The sequence below is a fragment of the Rhinatrema bivittatum genome, chromosome 6 (genome assembly GCF_901001135.1).
Source record: "Rhinatrema bivittatum chromosome 6, aRhiBiv1.1, whole genome shotgun sequence".
Lineage (NCBI taxonomy): Eukaryota > Metazoa > Chordata > Amphibia > Gymnophiona > Rhinatrematidae > Rhinatrema > Rhinatrema bivittatum.
In genome coordinates, this window is record NC_042620.1 from 130,373,282 (window position 1) to 130,398,213 (window position 24,932).

Below are 24,932 nucleotides of genomic sequence, written 5' to 3' on the forward strand. Positions count from 1 at the left end.
GGCAGGAGTTCAACCATGATGTGGCCATTAGTGCTGTTGCTGCCTGCCTGGGAAACAGTGGTTAGGAGAGAGAGCCGTGATTAGCATGAGTGAGGCCTGCAGCAGTGCCCACTTGTAATGGCCTGATTTGAGGCTTGCGTCTGTGATTCCCACTGAGCACAGAAAGCACGGAAAAGCAGGAGGAGACACAGGGCTCAAAGCAGTTTTCGGCAATGGTTGCCAGTTTGGGGATTCATCATGGTGGCTCTCGTTGAGTGCGGGAAACGTGGCAATGCATGGGGAGACACAAAGTGCATGTTAATGTGTCTGTGCAGCATGGGGCTCGGGTTGGCTTTAATGGAAACAGTTTGGGAACTGTTAATGTGACTGCCAGCTCAAGGAAGCCAGCGGGGAAGAAGCAAGCTCCACTGTCTACAAAGACTGGTAATGCTGGGCTTTCTGTGCAACGCAGGAATGGTGGCCATTTTGGCTTTCATTCCTGCAGTACAGGAGTTTGCAAGGACTTCTCCGCAATTGCCTCCTACAACGAAGGCTTCTAAAGGTGCTCAGGAAATGGAGGGTCTGTCTGCTTAAATTATTTCCTGTGTTAGAAAGCCAATCTCAAAGGGCCCCCTTCGATAGTAACTCCTGTGGCACATTTCTCACCCAGCTGTGGTGCTTTCCTGTTCCCAGAGAGAAAAAAAAAAGAAGCATATACATGTTTTTTACATAAGATTTTGGCTCAAAGGTCAACTTTTCCTGAGGGGCATGCTGAGATTTTCCTGGGGATGATGATGGGATTACAACCCCTCAGGAGGAGGAGGAGGATGTGTTATGGTTAAGTGGTGTTTGGGTGGATCCTTGGGTACTGTGGCAGATGACCACGCCCACAGGGAGGAGCCCCGTGAGGAGCCACAGTACTGGGCTAGACTCAGAATGCACAAACACAAAGTTAGTTCTTTATTATACAACTTGAAGAGTCCACCAGAGGTGGCAGTAGTGAGGCAGTCTGGTAGTAGCAGTCTCAGGGACCTCAGCACCCCGTTGGTATAGGGAGCTTCCGAAGCAGGTTTCCCAGCAAGGTAGTACTGTGGATGAGATAGACTGAGAGTTAGAATACTCACTAGATGTTTGCTGTAGGTATGCGATTCTACCAGATTGAAGAAGATAGTGCAGGCAGGGAGAGCAGGCCCTAGAGGAGCAAGTACCTGTTCCCTGTAAGGCACCTGAAATAAAACAGAGGGCCCCCGAGGAGTGGGTACCCAGGTTAGCAGTTACCCCGAAGGGCAGAGAGAGAGCTTCCAGCGTCAGCACGGAAGCGGCAAAGGGACCATATCACTGAAACTCTAACAGAATTACACTGGCTACCAATAGAACACAGAATACAATACAAAACCCTTTGCACAATACATAAATCAATACACGACGAAAAAGCAGACTGGCTGAACACAGCACTTACAGGTACACATCCCACACAGAAACCTGAGATCAGCCAATAAAGCACTCCTAACCATTCCTTCAGTCAGGACAGCTAGACTCGCCCAAGTTAGAGAAAGGGCCTTATTCTTAGCAGGCCGTACACTGTGGAACACAATGCCACTAGAGATCAGATTACAAAGAGACTTCAAAACAGTTTAAAAACCTGGCTTTTTAAACAAGCCTTTCACAAAGAGAACAGGGAATAGAAAGTATGCAGGAGCAGGCAGAAGATCACCAGCATAAAGCACTATCTCAGCATGTACGTCGGAGTAGTTTATTAGTTTACCTCACGGCTAATTTAATAGAATTAAACAGAACATGAAACTTATACCTGTAAAAAGTAACTGACAGGTATACACGATCAAGACTTACCTCACTCAACAAATAAGATTTATTATGACATGATGTAACCGAACCTTAATGGCACTTGTTAGAATGCACTACCGTACACATTTAACTACTTTAATTAACGTGCCTGTCTGTAAACCGTTGTGATGGTATATAACTTAACGACTGTATAGAAAAGATTTTAAATAAAATAAATAAATAGCATAGACAGGAACGGATTCGAGTCCTTGCTAACTCAACAAGCTAGCAAATTAGAATAGGTTATATACCCGGATGGCATGACGTCAGCAAGGGGGAACGCCCCCGATGTTCACGCCAAGGGTGGAATAAAGACGTGGGTGGTGTGCGTGCACCCTAATTAGGTACCTGGGAGGAGTATGGCGGGAGGCTGCACCAGAGCCATTCCGGGGAAGCTGGAGAGGTCGGCTTGTAGACACGGTAGTAGCCATTTTTCCTAGGTAAGCGGGAGGAGCCGTGAAGAAGGTGAGGCAAACGGGGCGAAGCAGTCTAGCACAGACGGACGCAACAGGATGTGACCCCTGTGACTTGATGGGTCTGATTCAGAAACTGTTCGGCTGTTCTGGGAAGGTCCTATTTTGGAGGGATTTATGGTCCTATTGAGTTCCATCCCATAGGACTGTTTACGTTTTGGTCTTTTTGTTGAAAGGGTCTCCATGAAACAGGTGACTCTGGCACAGCGGGAAGGAGAGGGGAGCTATGGTGTACCTATTTCCACTGCGTGACGAGGCGTCACCCTTTTTTTTTTTTTTAAAAAGGGTTGCATGGAGAGTCCTTGGTGTCATTTCAATTTGAAGAGAGCATGGCTGTCAAGGATACCTGGGACAAGGTTTGGAGCCCTTCTCCAGGGGCTTTTTGGAGTTGCAGCCTGGCTCTTCCTAGTGTTAGGCTCATGAGTTAATGGGTTAGATCTGCAAAGGATTTTTTTTTTTGCAGTCTTGGCCTTGGGCACACAGGCAGCTGTAAGGAGCTGTCTCTTATCACCAGCCTGTTTGGGCTAGGTTTTCAGCAGCTTCCAGTAAAGAAGACGGGAGCCTGTCTTTTTCAAGTGGGCAGATCATTTGGAGGCTGCCATTCCCTATATTGCAGATGCTTTGTATGGCTTGCTGCACTCTTTCAGCCCAGAATTGGAGGTCTGCTATTTTGGCCAGTAGTAGTTTATGGTCCAAGTTGCAGTTTGGCAGTTTTTCCTTCAAAGGCAAGCCTTTGTTTGGCAAAGATCTGGAACAGCTGGTGAAGCACTTGAATGGGTCTCTTACCCAAAGCTGAGACCAGAGGAACACATATACATACACACATACTCACATATACATACATACGAGCACACATACATACATACAGACACATATGTGTGTGTGTGTGTATACATACATTTGTGTGTGTGTATATAACAGGCATTAATATTGTCTGTTTTATGCACAAATTGAGGGACTAAAAAAAAAAATGGAGTGGGAGAGAGGAAAATGGCTGCCACAACAGTGAGCTTTCCTGAGCCTAGCCTTTCAAATGAAACAATTATGGAATTAACCAAGGCAGAGGAGGCTGCTTCGAAGGATACCTTGTCCTCAATTTCAGAACAGGTAGCAGACAATAAAATCCACCGTATTTAACTTTAACTCACAAATTGATGGTGTGGAAGGGAGAATATCAATCATTGAGGATGGATTGGTTGCACAGGGAGAGGCAGACTGATGAAACTGGAGAAACTGGCAACATTACAGGCAGAAAAAATTGATGACTTGGAGAACTTCTCACGTAGAAATAACATCCACATAAGTTTGCAGAGGAGATCTCAGATTTAAATTTACCAAGCTGTTTAGAAAAATAGCTCCCAGAGATATCACGCCCAAATCTGCAAGGTGCCATAAAAATAGAGCGTGTGCATCGTGTGGGAAGCAAGAAAGACTTGAGACCTGCGGCCGAGAATTAACCTTGCAAAAATACAAAACTTTGCACACAAACAAGTGATAATGCAAGCTTACCGAAAAGAGAGAATTGAAATAAAAGGATACAACTATTCCATGATTACTCTGCGAGCGTGTTTGCAAAGAAGTAGGCATTTACTCCACCTTGTACAAAACTAGTAGAGAAACAAATCAAGTTTACACTCCAGTACCCTGCAAAACTCCGGGTATGTGTTGAGGGTAAGGCGCAGTTGTTTGAAGAGGTGGAGAAAGCATAGCAATTTAATGTGCTGTAAAAATATCCTTCCTTTTGATACCAGTTTTGGCTACAAGGTTTCTAAAGTTATTAAAGAGGAACTGCCCCAAATTTGGCAGCATTGTTGGAACATTTCTGGGGAAGCCAGAAGAATTTGGGTTTACTTCTGCCTGGTATTAGGTTGTTAATAGCTTGGAAAAGGTAAGGCCAAAATATTTGGGCGGGGATGCTGATCACAAAAACAGTGGAGAGACTGTTGGGGTGACGGAGTGAAGAGCGGGTTCTGATCGGGCACAAATTTTCTCAGCCCCCATATTACTGTTAGTGCCCTTCCAACCATTTACAGGCATGAAATTGCAGAAGGTGCATAGGACGTGATCAGAAACACCGGAGAGCCTGTTGGGGGTTGCTTCATTCAATGTGAGGGGATAAAAGCTAGAAGCTATGTTCAAATGCTCTGAGGACAGAGGAGCGGTTATCCCTATTATTTCCATTAACACAACAGAGTGTTTCTCTATAGAAGGTGTATACAACGGGACATCTGTTTCAGCAATACCTTGTTTTTCTAAACTTAGTCTGCAATGGGGAGGTGACATAGTCTTGTTGCCACACAAAATCTATCGAGGAGCCTCCATTGGGAAAGGGAAAAATCATCCAAATTGAAGCACAGGAACTTGATCAACTTTCAGGAACTCTGTTTGGAAGTTCTTGGGTGGGGGGGGGATGGTTAAACAGTTTAAAATTCTCGGGAGGGGGTGTGGCACCTGTGCACACACAACTTGCCCCATGCTCTCCTTTAGAGGGCATAAGCGTATTGTTGGAAGGAGGGCATGGTTTAAATGGGGGGAGGGAGAAGGGGAAGGTTTGAGGAAAGGGGCAATTATCAAGAGGGCTTTTGTGTTCAGTACCTGAAGCCAAAATGTTTTGTTCTTAATGGAGTTAGAGATCAGGAAGAAGGATCTGGGTCAAGGCCGAGTGTCACACATTGGGATAAGAGGGTCTTTTTTCTTTGGATTACAGAGATACTTTAATGGATGAAGCTATCAGGATGATATCCTTGAATGTCAATAGGCTGGGCTTTTTCATCGAAAGGACAAAAATATTACAAGTGCTGAAAAGGAACAAAGCTATAATTGTTGTATACAAGAAATTCATCTGTCAGACTTGGAAGGCAAGAAATTAAAAAGGGAATGGGTGGGTTCTTATTTTTCTGCAGTGAAAGGAAGGAAAGCTGGAGTAGCCATACTTATTCATAAGAATGCAGTCTTGCAGGTTGGAAAGGAAATTAGGGATCAAGAAGGCAGGTTTATCATTATTATTGGGAAATTGAATGGTAAAGAGGTCACCATTTGCAATTTTTATGCACCTAATGAATATGATCATAGCTTCCTTGTTAATTTGGCAAATCTAATAACAAATGTGTTTTTAGCCAGGGATTTTAATTGCATCTATGACCCATCGCTAGATAAGTCACCCTGGACTAAAAAGCTGGGCAGAATTGAAAAAAGGAATAACATTTCTGTGCCAAAAATTACTGGTGTTGGATGTGTGGAGGCCCTTGAACCCAGAGGTGAAAGATTTAACCCATGATTCAAGGGCACACAAATTACTGTCTAGATTATATATTAGTCTCACAAGAGCTGTTTTCTAAAATAGTTTCAGTAGAGATTGGCACCTCAAGTGATTCAGATCATGCCCCTATTTGGATAGACTTCAGGGTAGCTGAAAGGGATGAGACCATTTGAAAGTCAGTTAAAGGGGGATATTAATTTTCAAGTCTTTTTACAAAATAAATCGAAAGAATTTGCTACCAATAATGACCAACATGTAGACTCACCCAGGCTGTTCTGAGAAATCTTTATAAATCTGAATTGCCCACACGATGTAACACTTTATAATCAACCGAACATCATCTATAACTTGGAAACCTTTTTTTTAGTTGTGAAACCAGACCTCATATATTATATGTGAGAGCTTTTTCTTGTGTGCATATACTCTCACCTCTTCAACGGTATTAAATACCTATCTACTACACGAATATCTTCGTATGTAGTCACTTTTACTTTTATAATCATTGGTCTTGGTTTCACTTTTTTCTAAATGTATTGAGCAACATATTTTTTTTTAAACACTTATCCTTTTAAGATGAGTGATTAGAACACTGAAGGAGCAATCATATTTTTCTGCCAGACCGCCCGACACAGCTCATGTTTCTTAAATGCTTTGTCAGGGACGATATATCATCTCTTTTTTACTTCTGCAGAAAAAGAATAACAGAATGTTTAAATGTGCTGGTTAATAAACGCAACCTTTCACCATTACCAAGCATACATACGCTCCGAGATTTTATGCTGTCACTCATTTCATTCTTTCGGCATTTCCAAAGCGATCCTCCATATCTGAGGGCTGGTTTAAAAACAGCCTCTGAAAAATAAAATATATATATTTTTTTTTTTTATGTTGTTCAATACATTTAGAAAAAAGTGAAACCAAGACCAATGATTATAAAAGTCAGTGACTACATACGAAGATATTTGTGTAATAGATAAGTTAAAAAAAAAAGTTTCCAAGTTATAGATGATGTTCGGTTGATTATATGTTCTGAGAAACCAGCAAAATGGTCATGAGGGGGGAGATAATATCCTATCTAATTGGAAGGAATTCTTGTATTAATAAGACGATATTGCAGTTAGAAGACAAATTAAAGGTAGCTAAGAAAAAAACTGATAAAACACTTGACTGGAGCAGCCAAAACTGAATATTATGTTATGCTAGAGAACATAAGAACATGCCATACTGGGTCAGACCAAGGGTCCATCAAACCCAGCATCCTGTTTCCAACAATGGCCAATCCAGGCCATAAGAACCTGGCAAGTACCCAAAATATTTTTATTTTTTTTTTGGATGGAGTAGAAAGTTTCAAATATGATTCTATAGCCACTACCAATAGGTAACATGCATGAGATTTTATAATTTATAATTTACTGACATTCAATCTGAGATATCACATTGGTTTATATTCAGGTACTGTAGGTATTTCCCTATCCCCAGAGGGCTTATAATCTAAGTTTTATACCTGAGGCAATGGAGGGTAAAGTGACTTGCCCAAGGTCACAAGGAATGACAGCGGGACTTGAACCCTGCTCTCCTTGTTCGTAGCCCACTGCTCTAACCACTAGGCTATTCCTCTTCCATCCAATGTATGGATGCATGAGAGAGTGCAAAAGATGTTACAACATTAAGAATACAATTTCTTTAGATTTGGAAACAAGTCATGAAAATTCATAGCCGACGCAGTGAAAGTGTGTGTGTGGGGGGTGGGAACTTGCATAGAGAAACTTAAAACCAAACAGGGCTCAGTAGTCACTAAACAGGCCGAAATCTGTGAGGCCCTAAAAACTTTTTGAGACGCGAGGATAGAACCAGGAGGGCAAACAGAGGAAGAACATTTTTCAAGGACCTTCCCATACCAAAAATCACATAGCAACAACTGAATTTTTTGAACAGACCGATTCAGTTCTATGAAATACTGAATGTGATTGCATGAGTAAAGCAGGTAAAGCTCCAGGCCCAGTTGGTTTTTCTTATGATTACTACAAGATAATGCAGACACAAGAGGTAGGGCCTATGAACAGGTTTTTCGAAGATGCTTTGCTGCAGGGAACCTTTCCAAAAGATTTCTACACAGCCTACATCAGAGGTTCCCAACCTTTTTGGGAGTGTGGACCCCTTTTTAAGTTCCAAATTTTTCAAGGATCTCTGCAGTTGTGTGCCATATATAGAAACGATATTAATGTAATAACAAATAATTATATGCACACCAGACATTCATAATGTGAAAAAAAAAGTTACTGAAATAAATGGAATAATATAATTGCAAAGCACCGCAGTAAATGTGAAAGAATGTATTTGTATTCAGTAACTTATGTAGTAACTACACATACCCACAAAGCTGGATCTGGAGCGACTGGAGGGGGGAATGGACTGGCGGAGGAGGATAGAAAGAGAGAGAGACTGGTGGAGATGGACTAGTGGAGAGAGAGAGGGAGAGACTGGTGAGGGAGAGAGAGTGGTGGAGATGGACAGGTGGAGGGAGAGAGAGACAGGCTGGCAGGGATAGGCTGGTGGAGAGAGAGAGAGCAACTGGCGGGGATGTACTCAGAGCCTAGAGAAAAACTACCATACCATAACACAACTGCTAGATTCAAAACAGTAAGAACCTTACCTATCAAAGGGCAACACTACAAATATTACAACAGTCCCTAAAACACCAATATATCTCCTATTAGGAAAACAGAACAAATCAGGCTGCTATAGATTTCTTTATTCATGCTGGCAGAATACCTCATTTAAGTCACACATGCAGAACAAGACAGCCCCTCACCAAATACAAAATAGAGACCATAAAAGTATAAATACAAACCTGCAGACAAAAACTGAACTGGAAACCACAAGAAGCCAGACTCTGTATGCATTGTAACAATGGAAAAACAGAAATATTGCTGCTCCTCATAAAATATCAACTACAATCAAGAAATATAAAATATCAATAACTGTAAAACCGTACTAATAAAAATTTCAAAACAGAAATCCAATAATTCTAAACTCATCTATGTTATTTTAAACTCATATAATTTTTAAATTTCCCAAACAGTAAAATATTTCAGAACATCAGGCACATCAAATAACCAATAATTAAAACCAATAAGGATTTAAAATGTCCGCATGCTACACACCTGGGAACTTTTGATTTCCTGAGATTGCTGTGGATTAGTAGGGGTGGGAAGAAGGGTTCACATACATTCCCTCTCACTCATACACACATGCTCTCAAACATCCACATGCTTTCTCTCTTATGCACATGCTTTCAGTCTCTCACACCCACACATACATTCCCTTTCTATCACATAAACATGCTCCCCCACACACACACGCTGCCTCTCTCTTATACGCACATGCTCGCTCTCTCACATGCTCCCTCTATCTCACACACACATGCTCACACCCACACATACACTCCCTCTCTCACACACAAATGCTCCTTTCTCAGACACACATGATCTCTCTCATTCACATAGGCGCTCTCTCTCTCTGACACACATGATCATATACCCTGACTGTCACCGGGCCTTTCCTTATCTTTTTCCTGGCATCTATAAGTGGCGAGAAGGTTCCGCGGCCTGCTCCTCACTCAGGAGGCTGGCATCCTGCTGCTTTATTTACGCTTAGCCGCTGGCGAGATGGTGTGCTGGCGGCCCCCACTGCCTCCTTCATTCTTCAGCCACTGACTAGATGAGGTGTGCCGACGGCCCTGCTGCCTTCTTCACTCTTCAGCTACTGGCGAGATGGCACCGGTGGCCCATGTCCTCCTTCACTGCTTAGCTGCCAGTGAGATGGGGCTCCGGCGGCCCAGCAAGCCTCCATTCTTCAACCACTGGTGAGCTGGGGTGCACTGGCAGCCCGCAACCTCCTTCACTCTTCAGCCACCGGTAAGATGGGTTCGCCAGCGGCCTCTCAGGTCTCCTCTTTCGCGGCTGCCATGAGATGGGATCCAGCGGTGGCCTGTTAGGTCTTTTCTTTATGCAGGCTGTTTTTTTCTTCCACAGCTTGCAGACTCCTTGTTATGGTCTAGCCGATCCCTAGTGGTCCACAAACCACAGGTTGGGAACCACTGGCTGACATCACAGTCTTAACCAAACGAGGGAAGGATCCAGTATTACCATCATCATATAGACTCTTATCACTATTGAATTGTGATTTAAAGATTTATACTGAAATCCTAGCAGATAGTTTAATGTATTTCCCCTATTTCAAAAAAGCAAGTGGGATTTGTTAAAGGACAGCTGGTACCCACATAGTCAAGTTAACCATAGCTATGACCCTGTGTCAAATTCAAAATATACAAGCTATGGCCATTGGGTTTGACTCTGAAAAGGCTTTTAACCGGTTCTCATGGCCATACATGTTTTCAGCGCTCCAAAGGATTGTTTTTCAAGTGGATATTGTTAAAAGCATATCACTTTTGTACAGGGATCTGGTGTCTAATATAATAGCCAATGGTTATAAGTCCTCAAATTTTTAGGTACACAGAGGAGCTCGACAGGTCTGTCCCCTTTCACCCTTATACATTCTATCTATTGATCCTTTACTAAGGAATATTGAGGGTGATAGAGCTATAGCAGGGTTTGACAAAGTGGGTCAAGTTTTTGAAGTTGCAGCCTTTGCAGACAATGTTCTGATTTTTCTCACGAACCCATAGACTCTTTATCCAAAATGCTAGACCACCAGCTATTATTTGGACAATTTGCGGAGTTGGAAATTAATCAGGATAAGTCGGAAACATTAGTGGTATAAAGGAATTTGAAAGAAAGCTGGGGGACTAGTTTCCCATTATGTTGGGTGGAGGGAGAAATGAGATATTTAGGGATTAGGATTCTCATAGATATAAACTTGATCTACAAGGTGAACATTTTACCCCATTGAAGGGAATGGTAAAGGATTTGTCACATTGGTGTATGCTGCCTTTGTTACTTACTGGCAAGATTCATTTACTGCAAATGATGGAGGTCCCTAAGTGGCTCTATCTGATGCAAATGCTGCCTACACAGCTGACTCACGAGAATCTTAGAGATAAACAGATTTTTTAGACTTTTTCTCTGGAAGGGAGGAAGGCAATATTGCCACTAAATATATTGATGAAGATTACAGATCAAGGGGTTTGAATTGCCTAAATTTGCAATGATTCAATCTGGCATGTATATTGCAACATATTGTAGACTAACTAGATCCTCATATTTTTCTGCCTAGGAACATCTACAGAGCTGGTTTGGTACATGTTCTCTAAATTCCCTAGTACAGATAGTGGCAAGAGAAGTTCTGAAGGAACTTAAGTCTCAATTAGTGGTGACGTTGCACAGGAAAGTCTGGTCACTGTTGAGCAAACTCATCAAGCTGGGAGAGTTTTGTGTCTTATATATATATATATGTAGGAATCCACAATTTGTCCCAGGAGTAGAGAATTTAGTGTTTAAAGAATGGGACAAGAAAGGTCTCAAGAGTATTCAGCAAATCTTTAATGAGAATTCAAACATAATACATAGCTTTCAAGAGTTACAAAATCAATTTTCTTTATCACACAGGGCCTTCTATGCATATTTACATTTGAGACATTATGTTACAGACGTTCTTAAGGTCTGTCCGGGTTTAGGCACTGGTGGGAAAATGAAAGAAATTCTTATGAATGAGAAGAAGGGAAAACCATCCTGTGCTAAGTTCACTAGAGCACTAAACAAGCTAAATTCCCAGGAGGAATACTTAGAGATTTGCTCTAGGTGGACTAGATGGCCGAGCTTTAAACTGACACAACAGAAATTTCAATATTGCTTTAAGCGCATCCATGAGATTACGGAAAATGTGGTGTTAAGAGAAACACAATACATTCTTATGGCAAATTTATCAGAAGAAAAGGCATATAAAACAAAGATCTGTTCCTCAGCTGTATGCCTTAAGTGTGGTGAGGAGTTAGGTGATTACATCCACGGTTTTGGAAATATCCTAAAGTCGAAAAATTCTGTAAAGAAGTGGAGACATTTTGTTCTAGACTTCTTATAGTGTCTTTCATGGGTGATCCAAAAGTCTGGCTCTTTGGCATTTATGACAAAGTTAAGCTTGTACTGAGTCCCAAGCAGAGATTATTTGTGGATAAAGTGTTTTCTTTGCAGTTAACCCTAATCTTACCTACCTGGGTAGAGAAAGAGGAACCAAAACTGGTTCAGTGGGAATCTAGAATGATCAAACTGCTAACTTTTGAGTATCTAACTACAAAATCTTTATCCATTAAAAAGTTTGAAGACATGATGGAAATATGGCAAAATTTTATGATTATCTTTCACCATTAGAGGAATGTGGTATAGAATCTGTAGTATAATGGGATCATTTTAGCCTATTTCCAGTCTGTTTCAGTGTATTACATTAATTGTGATTTGTTTATTCAGTCCTCTTTACAAGAATGGGGAGCTGGGAGGGGGAGGAAGGGAAACATTGAGTATAATGTTTATTATTATAGACTTAGTCTCAAAGAATATATGGAGAAAGTGTTAAAAAGGCATGATATGGCAAAATGTATTGTTTGTTGTGACTCACTGTTTCAAAAAAACTTAAATTCGGGGGAAAAAAAAAAAAGAAACAGCTACGCCTTGGAATTTGCTCCTCTGGTCCTCAAAGTCTAGATGAGTGCCTCGTGCACCTCCCACATCTAAAGAGAGGTGGTTGGCTCCACACTAGACACTCTACGATACCTGGAGGTGATTGATCTGGGGCCTTCAGAAAATCAGGGCAGAGGACAGTGTTCCATCTATTACCTGGTCCTGAAGAAGGAAGGTGCTTATTGGCCCATTCTAGATCTGAAGAAAGTGCATGTGCTCTGAGAGTGCCCCATGTTCAAATGGAGTCCATATGCTCGCTAATTGCGCCTTTTGCAAAACAGCTCCTCTGGATCTCACAGAAGTATATCTACATTTTTCCATCAGGAAAGAGCAATTTCAGGGTTATGCACTTCCATTTGGATTGGAGACAGCACCTTGGACATTCACCAAACTGATAGTGGTAGTGGACGCAGCAATATGAAAAGACGCTTCAGTGTATCCTTCTCTGGATGATTGACTATTACAAAGGACCTATGTCAGCAATCTGTTCAATACGTCCTGCAGATGTTACAGGCCCAGGGTTGGGTGGTGAATGTGGCAAAGAGCAACCCAGTTACTGGAGTATTTAAGTGCCTGCTTCAATACCAGACTTTGGAAAATTGTTTCTCTTGAATGACAAGGTGCTGAAGCTGCAGTCCCAGGTTCACCAGTCGTGGTTTTAGGTATTCTGAGTCTGGGATTATTTGCAGATTCTAGGTTCTATGGCAGCTATGCTAGATCTGGTTTCTTGGGCATTCGCACATTTAAGGCCTCTTCGGAAGGCACTTCTATTTCAATGGAACCTTCAGAGCAGAGGAATCCCAACTGCAGCTACCATTACAAGAGCAATCCAGGCCTAGTCTTTCCTGATGGGTTTCTCAGACCATTTTGGAGCTGTGCATAGATTTGGAGATCCCGGAGGAATCTGTAAGGCCGAGAAGCCATTTGCTAGGATCAAACAGCACAGGATCAGTGTTCGTCGGAGTAGGCTTTGTGGTCTTTTAATCATTTGGAGATGAGGGCAGTTCACAAACGCCTGGCTTTCCTTTCTTCCATGGTTGTGTGATCGAGTGGTGCGAGTTCTATCCGACGCTGGAACGACGATAACTTAGATCATCTGACAAGCGGGGACCAGAAGTTTCATGGCCTCTTGAGAGGCTCAGGAGCCTTTCTGCTGGGTGGCACCTTTTGTTGCTAGCAAGAACAAAATTTAGGTGGACTTTAAGTCAACCAGTGCAGGATGCCAGAGAATGGGAACTGCAGAAAAAAGTTACTGTACTCATTTGCTCCATGTGGGGCATTCCGCAGCTGAACTTGATGGCATTGAAGTAAAACATCAAAGCATCCCGTCTATTCATTGGTAGGCGGGAAGTCAAAGTGAAGGAATTTGACACTTTGGTTCTTCTGTGGTCCTGCTGGATTCTGCAGTACCTCTTTCTTCCTTGGCTACTGTTAGCATGGGTACAAAGGCATCTCTAGATGCACTTGGGGATATTGATCCTAGTAGATAGGGAGTTGCCACATTTTCCATGGCTTGAGGACTGAGTAAATCAGTCTGTGGACGGTACGCTAAGGTTCAGGCATATTCCCAAGTTTCTCAATCAAGGATCAATCTTCTTGGATCAATTGGCTCGCTTTGGTTTTGCGACTTGGTTTTGAATGGAACCTTTTTAAATTGAGAAGCTATTCAGAGTAATTTATCACCACCTGTTTGCAGATTAGGGGACCTGTTTAGGGGGTTGGAAGGTGTTAGAGGCATGGTGCCTTGGAGAGGCTATTGCACTACATTGAGGTTTATGCCTCACATTCTGGTTTATTGTTTTGCAAAACAGTCTTGCAAATGAGCTTGTATTCAATTCCCTAACAGTCCAGGTGGCAGCTTTAGACTGTTTCAGAGGGTAAGGTACACAGGCTATCCATGACTTCACATCTGGTTGTGGTCAGTTTTCTTCGAGGGGTGATGCATTTATGCCCTTAGGTGAGGCAAGTGTTTCCCTCGTGGAACCTTAATCTGGTGTTATGGGGGTCTCATGTCATGGATGAAAGTGTCTGTAAAGGACTGTAAAGGACTTTATGTGATACAGGCATCCTTTTCTTCATTTCTCAGAATTTAGACTCTTCTGTTCCGCATGTGCGGGAGCTTCCCGTGTTGGATGTCCAGGCACTGTTGTGCTATCTGGAGGTCACCAACAGTTTTCAGAGGTCCGATCATCTTTTCATTCAATTTAGGGGGATGAGCAAAAAGAGTGAAGCTTCTAAAGTCAATATTACTCGATGGCTAAAGGAGGCCATTGTGTCAGCTTATATTTACAAAGTGCATCCGATTCACATAAGGTTTTGGACATGTTCTCCTAGAGCGCATGTGGCGTTCTGGGCTGACTGTCAGTGGGTGTTCCTGCAGGAGAGCTGTTGGCCAGCTATCTGATATTCTCTATACACTTTAATAAGGCATTGCCGACTGGATGTTTGGGTGCTGAAGGTGGCTGGTTTTGGTGAATGTGTGCTACGAGCAGCTCTTTCAGATTACTGTCTAGTATAGGGGAGCTTGGGTTTATCCCATACATCTAGACTGATCTGGGGTATGAACAGGAAAGGAAAATTGGTTCTTATCTGCTAATTTTTGTTCCAAGAATACCACAGATCATTCCGAGCCTCTCTGGAAAGAATGCTCTTTTTATGTTGTATGTAGATAGTAAAGAAATTGTTTTCAGTCTGTGACTTTCAGTCCTCTCTATAGACAGAGCTCCAGTTTTAGGACTTAACTTTTCCCCTGCTCTATTTGGGGAGGATTGAAGTTGGTCTATATTTCTATTTCTTCTTGGCTTGGGTACAGGTCATACATGAGGGACTGCCCGTTGCATGCTATCTTCTCTGTCTCCATCTGCTGATGGGGATGAAAAACTCATGCAACTGGACTGATCTGTGGTATGAACTAATAGACTTAGTTTTTGGGTAATTGCCAGCTTCTTATGGCCTGGATTGGTCACTGTTGGAAACAGGATGCTGGGCTTGATGGACCCTTGGTCTGACCCAGTATGGCATGTTCTTATTCCAGGAACAAAAATTAGCAGGTAAGAATCAATTTTCCTCTTGACATTATCATATCCAATCCATATTGAAGGCAATTTTCATGCTACCCATTTAGATGCAAAGATCAGTTATTTTTCACCTGTGAACTTTGCACCAGTTTTCAAAGTGAAAGTATGTGTACTTTCAACTTAAAAATTGCTTAAGGAGTAAAGTACTCAGACACTTGAACCTGCTTTTTTCTGTAGGTCTTTTTCTAAGTAAAACAGTGTACATGCTTTTGAAAAAAAAAAAAAAAGCATGCATGTTGTAACAATCCCTGCTTTAACTCTGCCCCCCAGGAACATCTCTGTTAAATGCAGGTAAGCATGCACACTTTGTAGCACAGCGCTCATTCCTTCATCCACACTCAGGGAAGGCAGTTTTCAAAGAGCCCATTTTCCCAAGAAAGTAACTTTGAAAATTGCCTTCATGGAACTGGAGTGGCTAGGAAAGGTCTGCAGAAGGCTGTTGAAAACCCAATAACATATTTGATTGAAACTAGGAATTGTTAATTTAAATGGACATGTAATAAATGATAGGAAAATAAATGGAAATTCTCAGTACAAACCAAATCTTTAAAAATACTAATCTGGAGCAATTACAACTTTTCTTGCAACCAGTATGCAGATGGCCGTTCATAGTGAGGCCAGGTAATAAGATGTGCTCAGCAGAATGCACAACTTTACTTGCAGTGTTGGGCACATTTTTTGAGCAAAAACTTTACTCTGATGTGCAAAACTCCTTGCTACACAAATATGTATGTACAGGTTAGTGCCCTCACATGAAAATCTAATGGAAATGAAAGCATTATTTATTCCCTATCCCTCTTCCCATGCAGAGAGAGGTCTGGTTTACCTCGGGTTTTCTTAGTGCTGGAAATTTAATTCCTAGTCAGAGGTGGCATAACAATTTTCAGGGCTAATTTTAGTCTATGGCTAGAAGCTGGCATTCTGATGCAGGGATCTGTAGTTGGGATTTATGCACAAAAAGCATGCTTTGTGCACACAAAGCGTTTTCTGCGCATTAAATATGATTTGTACATACAAAGAATGTTTTCTGCACTGAAATCATTTTTTGTGCTCTGGGGATGGTGAGGTCACAGGCTTCTTGGCTGCTTTTCTCCCTTGACTCCTGGTATGCTATACAGTTAGTCAGCTCTTCCTTGGAGCGGAGATACACTGGCTGAGTTTCAGCTCTTTTGGCTCGTGCTTCTGGATTGGGGTTTTCTGCTCTATGCTGCTTCTCTTTATTGTTTGGAAGAGGGTGGGGGAGTCTGCATGTAGAAATCAGGGCAAGCTAGGATCTCTTATCACACTGAAGCACCCCACCCTCCCTGTAGACTTCATGAATTCCTACATATCCCCCTATAGTTGGACCAAAGTGGTATTGTTACGACACAGAATAACAATAATGCAAATATAGTTCAGATAGTTTACTTGATAGTAGTATATTAATACAAGCCAACTCACCTATGATTAGAATATAAATGTAATACAAATAGAATTTATATATATATATATATATATATATAACAAAATCTTCAGGCAATATTCACGTTCAATTGTGCTTATCACTTAATACAAAAAAAAAACACTCTATATAGAGTAGGATACAAGCATATAACACTTATATGCAATCTTTTTTTATTTTATTACAACAATTTTTATTCTTGAAATCCCTCAATACAAATATGAATTTCAAAATGATTATACATAATATATTTATTTTTATTTATTATTTAAAAACTCTTCTATACCGTCGTTGAGTTAGATAACCATCACAACGGTTTACAAAAAGGCACGTTAACGAAAAAATATGAGTGGTATAGATTACAAATTAACCATGTGCCATCATAGAACGGTAACAATTTAGTGTCAAAACTATGTGTGTCAGTTAAGCTTATTTGTTCGGAACATATTGAGGTAGATCTTTAAAAAGTACACCGGATTTTATAAGATACGCGCGTAGCCACGCGTATCTTATAAAATCCGGGGTCGGCGCACGCAAGGCTGCGCAAAATCGGCAGCCTGCACATGCCGAGCCGCACAGCCTGCCTCCGTTCCCTCCGTGTCCCCCCACATTGCCCTACCTAAATCCCGCCCCCCCCCACGCCGGGGGATGCAAGGTGGCGTGCCGTGGGATGCGCGCGCCGCCTCGCATCCACCGGCACAGGCCACAGTGCCGGGGGACTCGGGTCCACCCTCCCGGACCATCCCCGGACCGCCCCCTGACCACCGGACACACCCCCTCCCGCCCCTTTTACGAAGCCCTGGGACTTACGCTCGTCCCAGGGCTTTGAGTGCGCCAGCGGCCTATGCAAAATAGGCGCGCCGGCGCCCTGCACGTGTAAATCCAGGAGGATTTTCGCACGCAGGGCTTTTAAAATCTAGCCCATTATGTGGTTTTAATTTAACATTAAAATGCATTTGTAGGTTAAAAGTAATAACGTCTAGTTTGCATCCTTATCATTCAACTGTTTTTCTCCTTATCTTTATCTTTGTAAAAGGCTTGTTTAAATAGCCAGGTTTTCAGATTAGTTTTGAATATTTTCAAATTTCTCTGCAGCCTTATTTTGAGTATCACAAAATATAAGATTCAGCTATATAAAAAAGGACCTCTTATTAAAGGGATCTAACGACCATCATATGATGCCTCTAGAAGAGATTGGCTTATGAATGAAGCCTATATAGCTCTGGGCTGACTAATTATTGGTCGCAAGATTATTGTACAGGGTAAGGTACTAATTTGTACACTTAGCTTGAGTCCACTGTCAACGTGTATACATCCTGAAGACTATCCTCCGACACAGCAGTGTTTCGGAGTGTGATACTCCTTCAGGGAGCTTCAGGAACCAAAGTCTATTGGTACGTAGACAGACGAAATTGTAGTCAGTTCTGAGCTGATAATGGCGAAAACATGCGGTGCGCGGCAACGCGCTGTCTGCTAGCGTTTCGTCTCGAAGTAGGGTAGCCATTTTTAAAGGGCTGTTTTTCCTTAAATTGATTGCAACACTGTCTTATACCAACACTGGTATAAGAGATTAGATTGGTTGATCCAATGAAATATACGATGGAGCCCGGGCAGTTTTGCCCATTGGTTAGTTTTGAAAACCGTGCAGACGGATATAAGGTGGTGTTAGAGGAGGAACGCTAACTTGCTTCGAATTCAGTGAGTGTCTTTCTATTAAGTATGGCACATATTGACAACGGAAGCATGCTGAAGCACTGTGGTAGGATTTATGTTCTGCTATTTTTACAAATTTAACATTTGACTGGATTTAAGTAATATTTCATTATAGCTGAGTAGTTAACAACTTTTCATTTATTTGTTAGGCAAGTAAATCGGGTGAGGGTTTTGAAGGTTTCGAAATTGAGGTCCGCGATAGAAGGCTGTACTGCTGTGTAACCGGCAGAGTGAGAGTTTGGAACGGGAAAAGGTGGAAAGAAATAAATTGGTGATCTGTGTGGAAACAGATGGGTACCTGTGAGGAATAGGGGTGATGTAGTTTGAGAGCAAATTCCTTGGGTACGGCTGTTTGCTGCTAGGTAGTTGCTGTATAGTGAAGGGTTCGCTGACTGGCTGTTCCCTTTATTTTAAAGATATGAATTTGTTTAAAGCAGATATGAATAATAGGTATGATCTTCAGTAATATTCAAATTTAAATATGCATACACGGCTTAATTTTGTTTTTCTTTAACAGTCGTGAAGAGATAGGACAGAGGAGCAGTTTAAGAGATTACAAATAACTGTTTGCAGAGGCTTTGTACTTAATAGAAGGAATAGTGATGGTAATTATTACTTTTATTGTCCTAAAAAAGGAGGGGGAGGTATAGAAGTGAAGGTATGGTTTTGATTATAAAGTTTTCCTATATTGATTCATCTTTAGAGTGGTTCCTGCTAATAAATGAGGTTCGGATCAACAGTTCAATTCAACAATTGAATTCCCCTGAAGAAGCCGATTTGGCGAAACAAGGGCCTTGTTGGGATACATTGTTAATAATATTGTAATAAGGAAATACATTTCAAGGAATAACATCGCAAGAAGGGAATCAAATTTGGGAGCAAACACAAGCAAATGTTGAAATGAGGGGCATGGTGTAATTGATACATTGTAACAAGTGAATATCTTGAGGTGACAGATGAACTATTGTTGGGAAATATGTATGAATTTTGAAAGTGTATTTTTATGATATCGTGTGTCTAATTAGGAATACAAACTTGGGTATTTTTAGATTGGGTTGTTAGTATGAATGGGTGTGTATGGGGGTATGAGTGTGATAATATATATTTGTAAAATAATGTATTGAAGGGGTGTTTACAGACATGATGGTACATGTTAACAATAAATTAACTGAATATTATGTATAATCATTTCAAAATTCATATTTCCCAATAAAGCTCTGGAATTTGTTGCCAGAGAATGTGGTTAGTGCAATTAGTGTAGCTGGGTTCAAAAAAGGTTTGGATAAGTTCTTGGAGGAGAAGTCCATTAACTGCTATTAATCAAGTTGACATAGGGAATAGCCACTGCTATTAATTGCATCAGTAGCATGGGATCTTCTTAGTGTTTGGGTAATTGCCAGGTTCTCGTGGCCTGGTTTGGCCTCTGTTGGAAACAGGATGCTGGGCTTGATGGACCTTGGTCTGACCCAGCATGACAATTTCTTATGTTCTTAAAAAAGATTGCATATAAGAAGTGTTATGTGCTTGTATCCCACTCTATAGAGTGTTTCTTTATATATATATATATAATAGATACTTCCCCTCACAGTTCCCCATTGTGAGTCTAATGTATCTTGTAAGCCTGGGGAACACACAGTATTAGAGAACAGGAGTACCCCCTTGGTCACTGGGTCTCAAACAGCTTTCCCCTGGGTTGCTCAATTTCTGTTCTGATGTCCAATATTACCAATCTTATTCTTATAGAACTACAGATGGATTAGTGCCAGAACTATTATTACATATTGCCTGCAGGCATATCTGCAACTGCACTCTGTAACAGGTATCAGGTCATCTGTCCAACCTGTGTCCTGTTTTTCCTCTACACAAGACCTATTCATTGCCGATGTGCTACTACATGTACCCTATCATATACACTTATGGCACTAATATGGCTGTAACTATTAAAGCGTCGTGAAGGAATATATTCATGTGTACATTATTCCACTACCATTTTCCTAAACCACATAATAGTCTTTACTACCCATCCTGTTATATCCAGGACAGGCTTAGTCCCTCACAACATCCCCCCTGAGCCAGGGTTATATTGCATGTTATTGGGAATCCTGAAGAAGCATTGCCCTATTTGCTGCCCAATATGCTGAAGGAAGGATCCAGTTAAAGCTGGGCAACAAAGGGGGCAATGTCTCTTCCGGATTCCCAATCACATACAGTATAACCCCAGCTCGGGGGGGGGGGGGGTATGAGGGGTGGGGATCTAAGCCATACTGCAGAGGAGTCTCTCTCCATGCTTCCAGGCACTTTCTCTGCCACTGCTCTGGGAGTGGGATGAGCAGAGCCTGACATATCTCCCAGAGGAGATTTTTCTGGATTCTTGACTGCAAATGGGCATAGGGCATGGCCTGCAGAAGTCAGCCAGAAGAGACTCCTTTTCCCTCGCCTCCCCTTCCCCTGAGTTAAAATGTCCGTTCAGCCTATGCAAAAGAATGAACTCACATTTTAACTCAGGTTTGCATGTTTTAACTCCTGGTGCTTTAGCATACAATTTTCTTACTGCAGTTACTTTTTAACATGTGCATTAAGAAACTGCACTGAATTTCAGCACACAGTCTTAATGCATTGCTTATTACATCAGCCTAGCTGTATTTTTTTCCCCTCTGTCATGGGTCTTGGACTGCTTGGAATGAAACCAAGACAAGTTATTCTGTAGTAACCTTTTTCTTTAGAAGGTTTGCATATAGTTAAGTGGACTTTAACTGTGGAATAGTGAACAAAATTTCAGATCTAAAGCTAATGGAATCTGAGATCACTCTTCTTTCTGACCTTGATGCTTTGAATATTCATTGCTAATTAACACTACCAGCAAGTTTTGGTGCTCTACTGTTACTTACAGAGTAATTCTGTGTACATGGATTTCTTGCTTGAATATTGATTTTATCATTTTTCATATTTTATTTCCTGTTAACTGATGATAAATTCATATTGCTAAGAGAAGACATACCTCTTATGGCTCCTGAAGGTATGGTATGAGTTAAGTTTTTCAGGTCTGTATGTCCCAGAATCCTCACAAAGCACCACTCTGGAAACCAAAAGATGTAGAAAGTTCATAGGATCAATAGGAAGCATATTGTATCTGTTCTGCACTTATATGTATATATACTTTTTTTCTTTCATAGTAAATACAGTGGCTGGCACCGGGATTCTTACTCACTAAGGAACTGGGCATTGGGGTGAGTTGTATTTGGAAATGTTTGCAAGTCAGCCAAATGGCTCAAGGAATAGCACAAAGGATACTCAGATAATTAAAATACTGCTATGCAATTTCTTTGAAAAAGAGAGCCAGGAAGTGTCATGGAATTGATTTGCTGCATTTAAGGAAGGTCTACTCTTGTCTCTTTCACATTCACTTAGCAGTTGCTTATTTGAACAGTCCTTGTAGCCAGTTTCAAATTTAGATATAGTCCCACCAGACCAGTCGTTCCCCCACCCAGCAGATGGAAGCAAGTGTAAAAAAAAAAGTCTTAAAAAAAAAAAAAGAAAAAGTGGGAGGATAAGAAGTTAGCAGGCTTGATGACAGCTTAGGATCGGAGCTCCTCAGTCCCCAGGCTCAATCTTTACATTACAGAGGTCATCCATTTGTCAATGGAATTAAGAACTACTCTCCAAAGTCAGCTTGCTTACAGAAATGTTAACATAGAAAGTGGTGGACTTTAAACACTTTTCTTACACTAAATCGAGCGAGAGTGATGGAGGGGAATGCAGCAAGATAAAAGCGATATGCCAGAAGAAGGTCTTAATGGCTCTGAATGCAGTTGAGCCCAAGATACACCTTCCAGAGCAGAGTTCAGGAACTGGTTTTGCAAACTCTGAAAGGATATTAAAGAAAATAAAAGCGAGTTAATGGGCATTATGGCTGAAATTAAGGAAGAGCTGGCTGATCTTGGCAGGAGGGTGGATGACATTGACAACAAAGCTGATGCACAAGCTGAGGATATTCTACAGCTGCAGTCTGTGCAAATCGCTCCAAGCTGGTACTGAAACTTTCAAGGAGAAATTAGCTGATATGGAAAACCATACAAGGCGGTGCAATTTGAGATTTCATGGTATCGCCGATAGCGATGAATTAAAAAATTGTGCGGAGACGTTGATGCATTTTTGCAAATTCCTACTTGAAGTAGACGAGGGACACTCTGCTGGAAGTGATAAATTACTGAAGTTGGACAGTACACAACGATCCTTGGATCAGAGAGATAACAGACCTCGTGATATTATAGTGTGTTCCATGACTTTCAAATGAAAGAAAAAGTATTTGCAGCTGCACAAAAAAATGTTCAGTGGAAGTGAGAAGGGCAGAGCTTAGCGGTTTTTGCTGACCTGTTAATTGCAACTGTGCAAAATCGCCAGGAGCCGAAAGAAACCACCCTATTTTTGTGAAAAGAAAGCATTAAATACAGGTGGCTATACCCATTTGGCTTAATTGTGACAGGGGATGGCTCTCCCATGCAGATCAAGACGGCAGAGGAAACGGAGGTGATTCTTAGCCTAAAGGGTTTCACAGCTGGACAGCAGCAATATGCTACAAGATCGGCTCCAGCAAAAGGCGAATTCCCAAAATGGCAGAGTAGGGGTCGGGAGTAGTAGGTTGCAGAGGCAATCGAGCAGCACAATTTCCAAGGGCACGTCTGCCTGAAGCCTTTGAGCCAGTGGCCGGCCTTCTCTGTAGAAGCTTACAGATAATTTTGTTTACTATGTATGGAATTCAAAGTGGTTGCTTCCTTTGGCTTCTGTGTGTTCTGATGATGTTTCTTATTGGTTATGCCTGAATATCATTAACGTGGCCTAGCACTCTATAAGACAGGCTGAGTATAAATAAGTTACAAAAGTTTAGAACGACCATAAATATTTACTGTGTATTACTATTCATTGCCCGGGGAAAGGGGGTTCTTGATCTCCCATTGTACTGTATTCCTCTCATTGGAGAAGGTTACTGCCTAAAGGTTTGGGCGGAATGGTTTTTTTTTGGGAGGGAGGGGAAAGGGGAAGGTAGGTAGAGAGGGGTTCTAGCCTCAATGAATGGACTCTGAGCCCATGTTTAAAAACTGCTGGGGTAGAGGGAGGAAAGAGGGATAAGTATAAAACGCTGAATATATCTAGGAAGGTGGGAGGTAGATGCCTTGTTGATGGGGAAGGAGGGAGTTTTTTTAAGTATTGTGGCGGGGGGTTTGATAAGCAATTAAGTAATTCTTACTCTCGGATTGACTGTAGATAAAATTTGGATTGTCTCTTTGAATGTGAGAGATTTAATTTCCTACCGTAAGAGAAAGCTCTTATTTATTTATTTGACAAATGTTTTATACCGATATTAGTGGGGACATCATATCTGTTTACCTCATAGCTAAAGATTGGAAATGTACAAAGAACAGGTGATGGGGGGAGGGCTCACATATGAACAAGTAGAGAGGAGATGCAAGAGGAACAATGAGTTAACAGCATAGTAGCGTGGCAGTATTGCCCACAACTTTATACAGGTTCAGTTAGTGCTGGTAGTGGGGGGGGGCCAGGGGGGTTAAAGGGGGTTGAGGGGGGAGGCATTGTTGGGGTAAGCTTGCTTGAATAGCCACGTTTTTACGTTGGTCCTGAACTTGAAAGAGCAGGTCTCAAGCCGGAGGTTGGTGGGTAATGAGTTCAAGAGTGTGGGTCCGGCAATTGAGAGGGCTCGATCCCTTGTGGAGGTGAGGTGTGCCTTTTTTAGGGAAGGCACATGGAGGGTCCCATTGTTGGAGGCTCTGGTGGAGTGGTTAGATCATATAAGGATGCTGAGGCTTTAAAAGCTTCAATCATATTCCTTCAAGAGACTCACCTGAAAACCTGGTATGAGTACCTAATGCATTCTGATCAGTACATACATAGATATTTTGCCCCATGTTACCTGGGAAAAAATATGCTGGGGTAGGGATACTTATATCTAAGGACCTTACTTTGATCTCCAGTTGTGCAGAAGGGATCCTTTGGGAATTCCTTTGCAAGTACAAATAGGAGGAGAGGTATATACTCTACTTAATATTTATGCACCTAATAAGGATCAGGGATCCTGCTTTGACCAGATTCAAAGTATATTGAGGGGGAAGGTGGATGATCATCTCATCATAGGTAGGGATATTAACTTGGTGAGGGTGCCTGCCTTGAATAGTTCAAATTGAGGGAACTCTGGCTCAGCTACACATAGATCGAAACTTAAGTAATTGATGGCATCATGGAGCTTAATAGATATATGGCATACTAGATTTTCTCATATTTATTTATTGATTGATTTTTTTTATATACCGCGGCACGTTAAGAAACATCACCTTGGTTTACAATGAACAATAAATCAGCAACAGGCTTTACAATCAAATGAAATTAAGAGGAAACATTATAATTACCAATTAGAACAAAAACAAGTAAACCAATGATAATCATATTTTACAGTTGAGGCATGCCTAATAAGAGAAGGGAGATCAGTGACAGATAAAATAA

The 24,932-nt window shown here is 41.5% G+C and overlaps 1 protein-coding gene across 7 annotated transcripts in view; it reads left to right on the forward strand.

The window, feature by feature from the left end:
* Positions 1 to 24,932, forward strand: part of DNAJC10 (DnaJ heat shock protein family (Hsp40) member C10) — a 334,589-nt gene that overhangs the window by 231,779 nt on the left and 77,878 nt on the right. For 6 of the 7 annotated variants that reach the window (XR_003857398.1, XM_029605932.1, XM_029605933.1 and 3 more), the window contains one exon: positions 21,593 to 21,646. The exons of the other annotated variant lie outside the window; for it this stretch is intronic. Coding sequence is in view for 5 of the 6 variants with exons in the window: in XM_029605932.1 (XP_029461792.1) it covers positions 21,593 to 21,646 (54 nt within the window). In the remaining variant the exon portion in view is untranslated. The remainder of the gene's footprint in view (positions 1 to 21,592; positions 21,647 to 24,932) is intronic. 7 annotated transcript variants of the gene reach the window in all.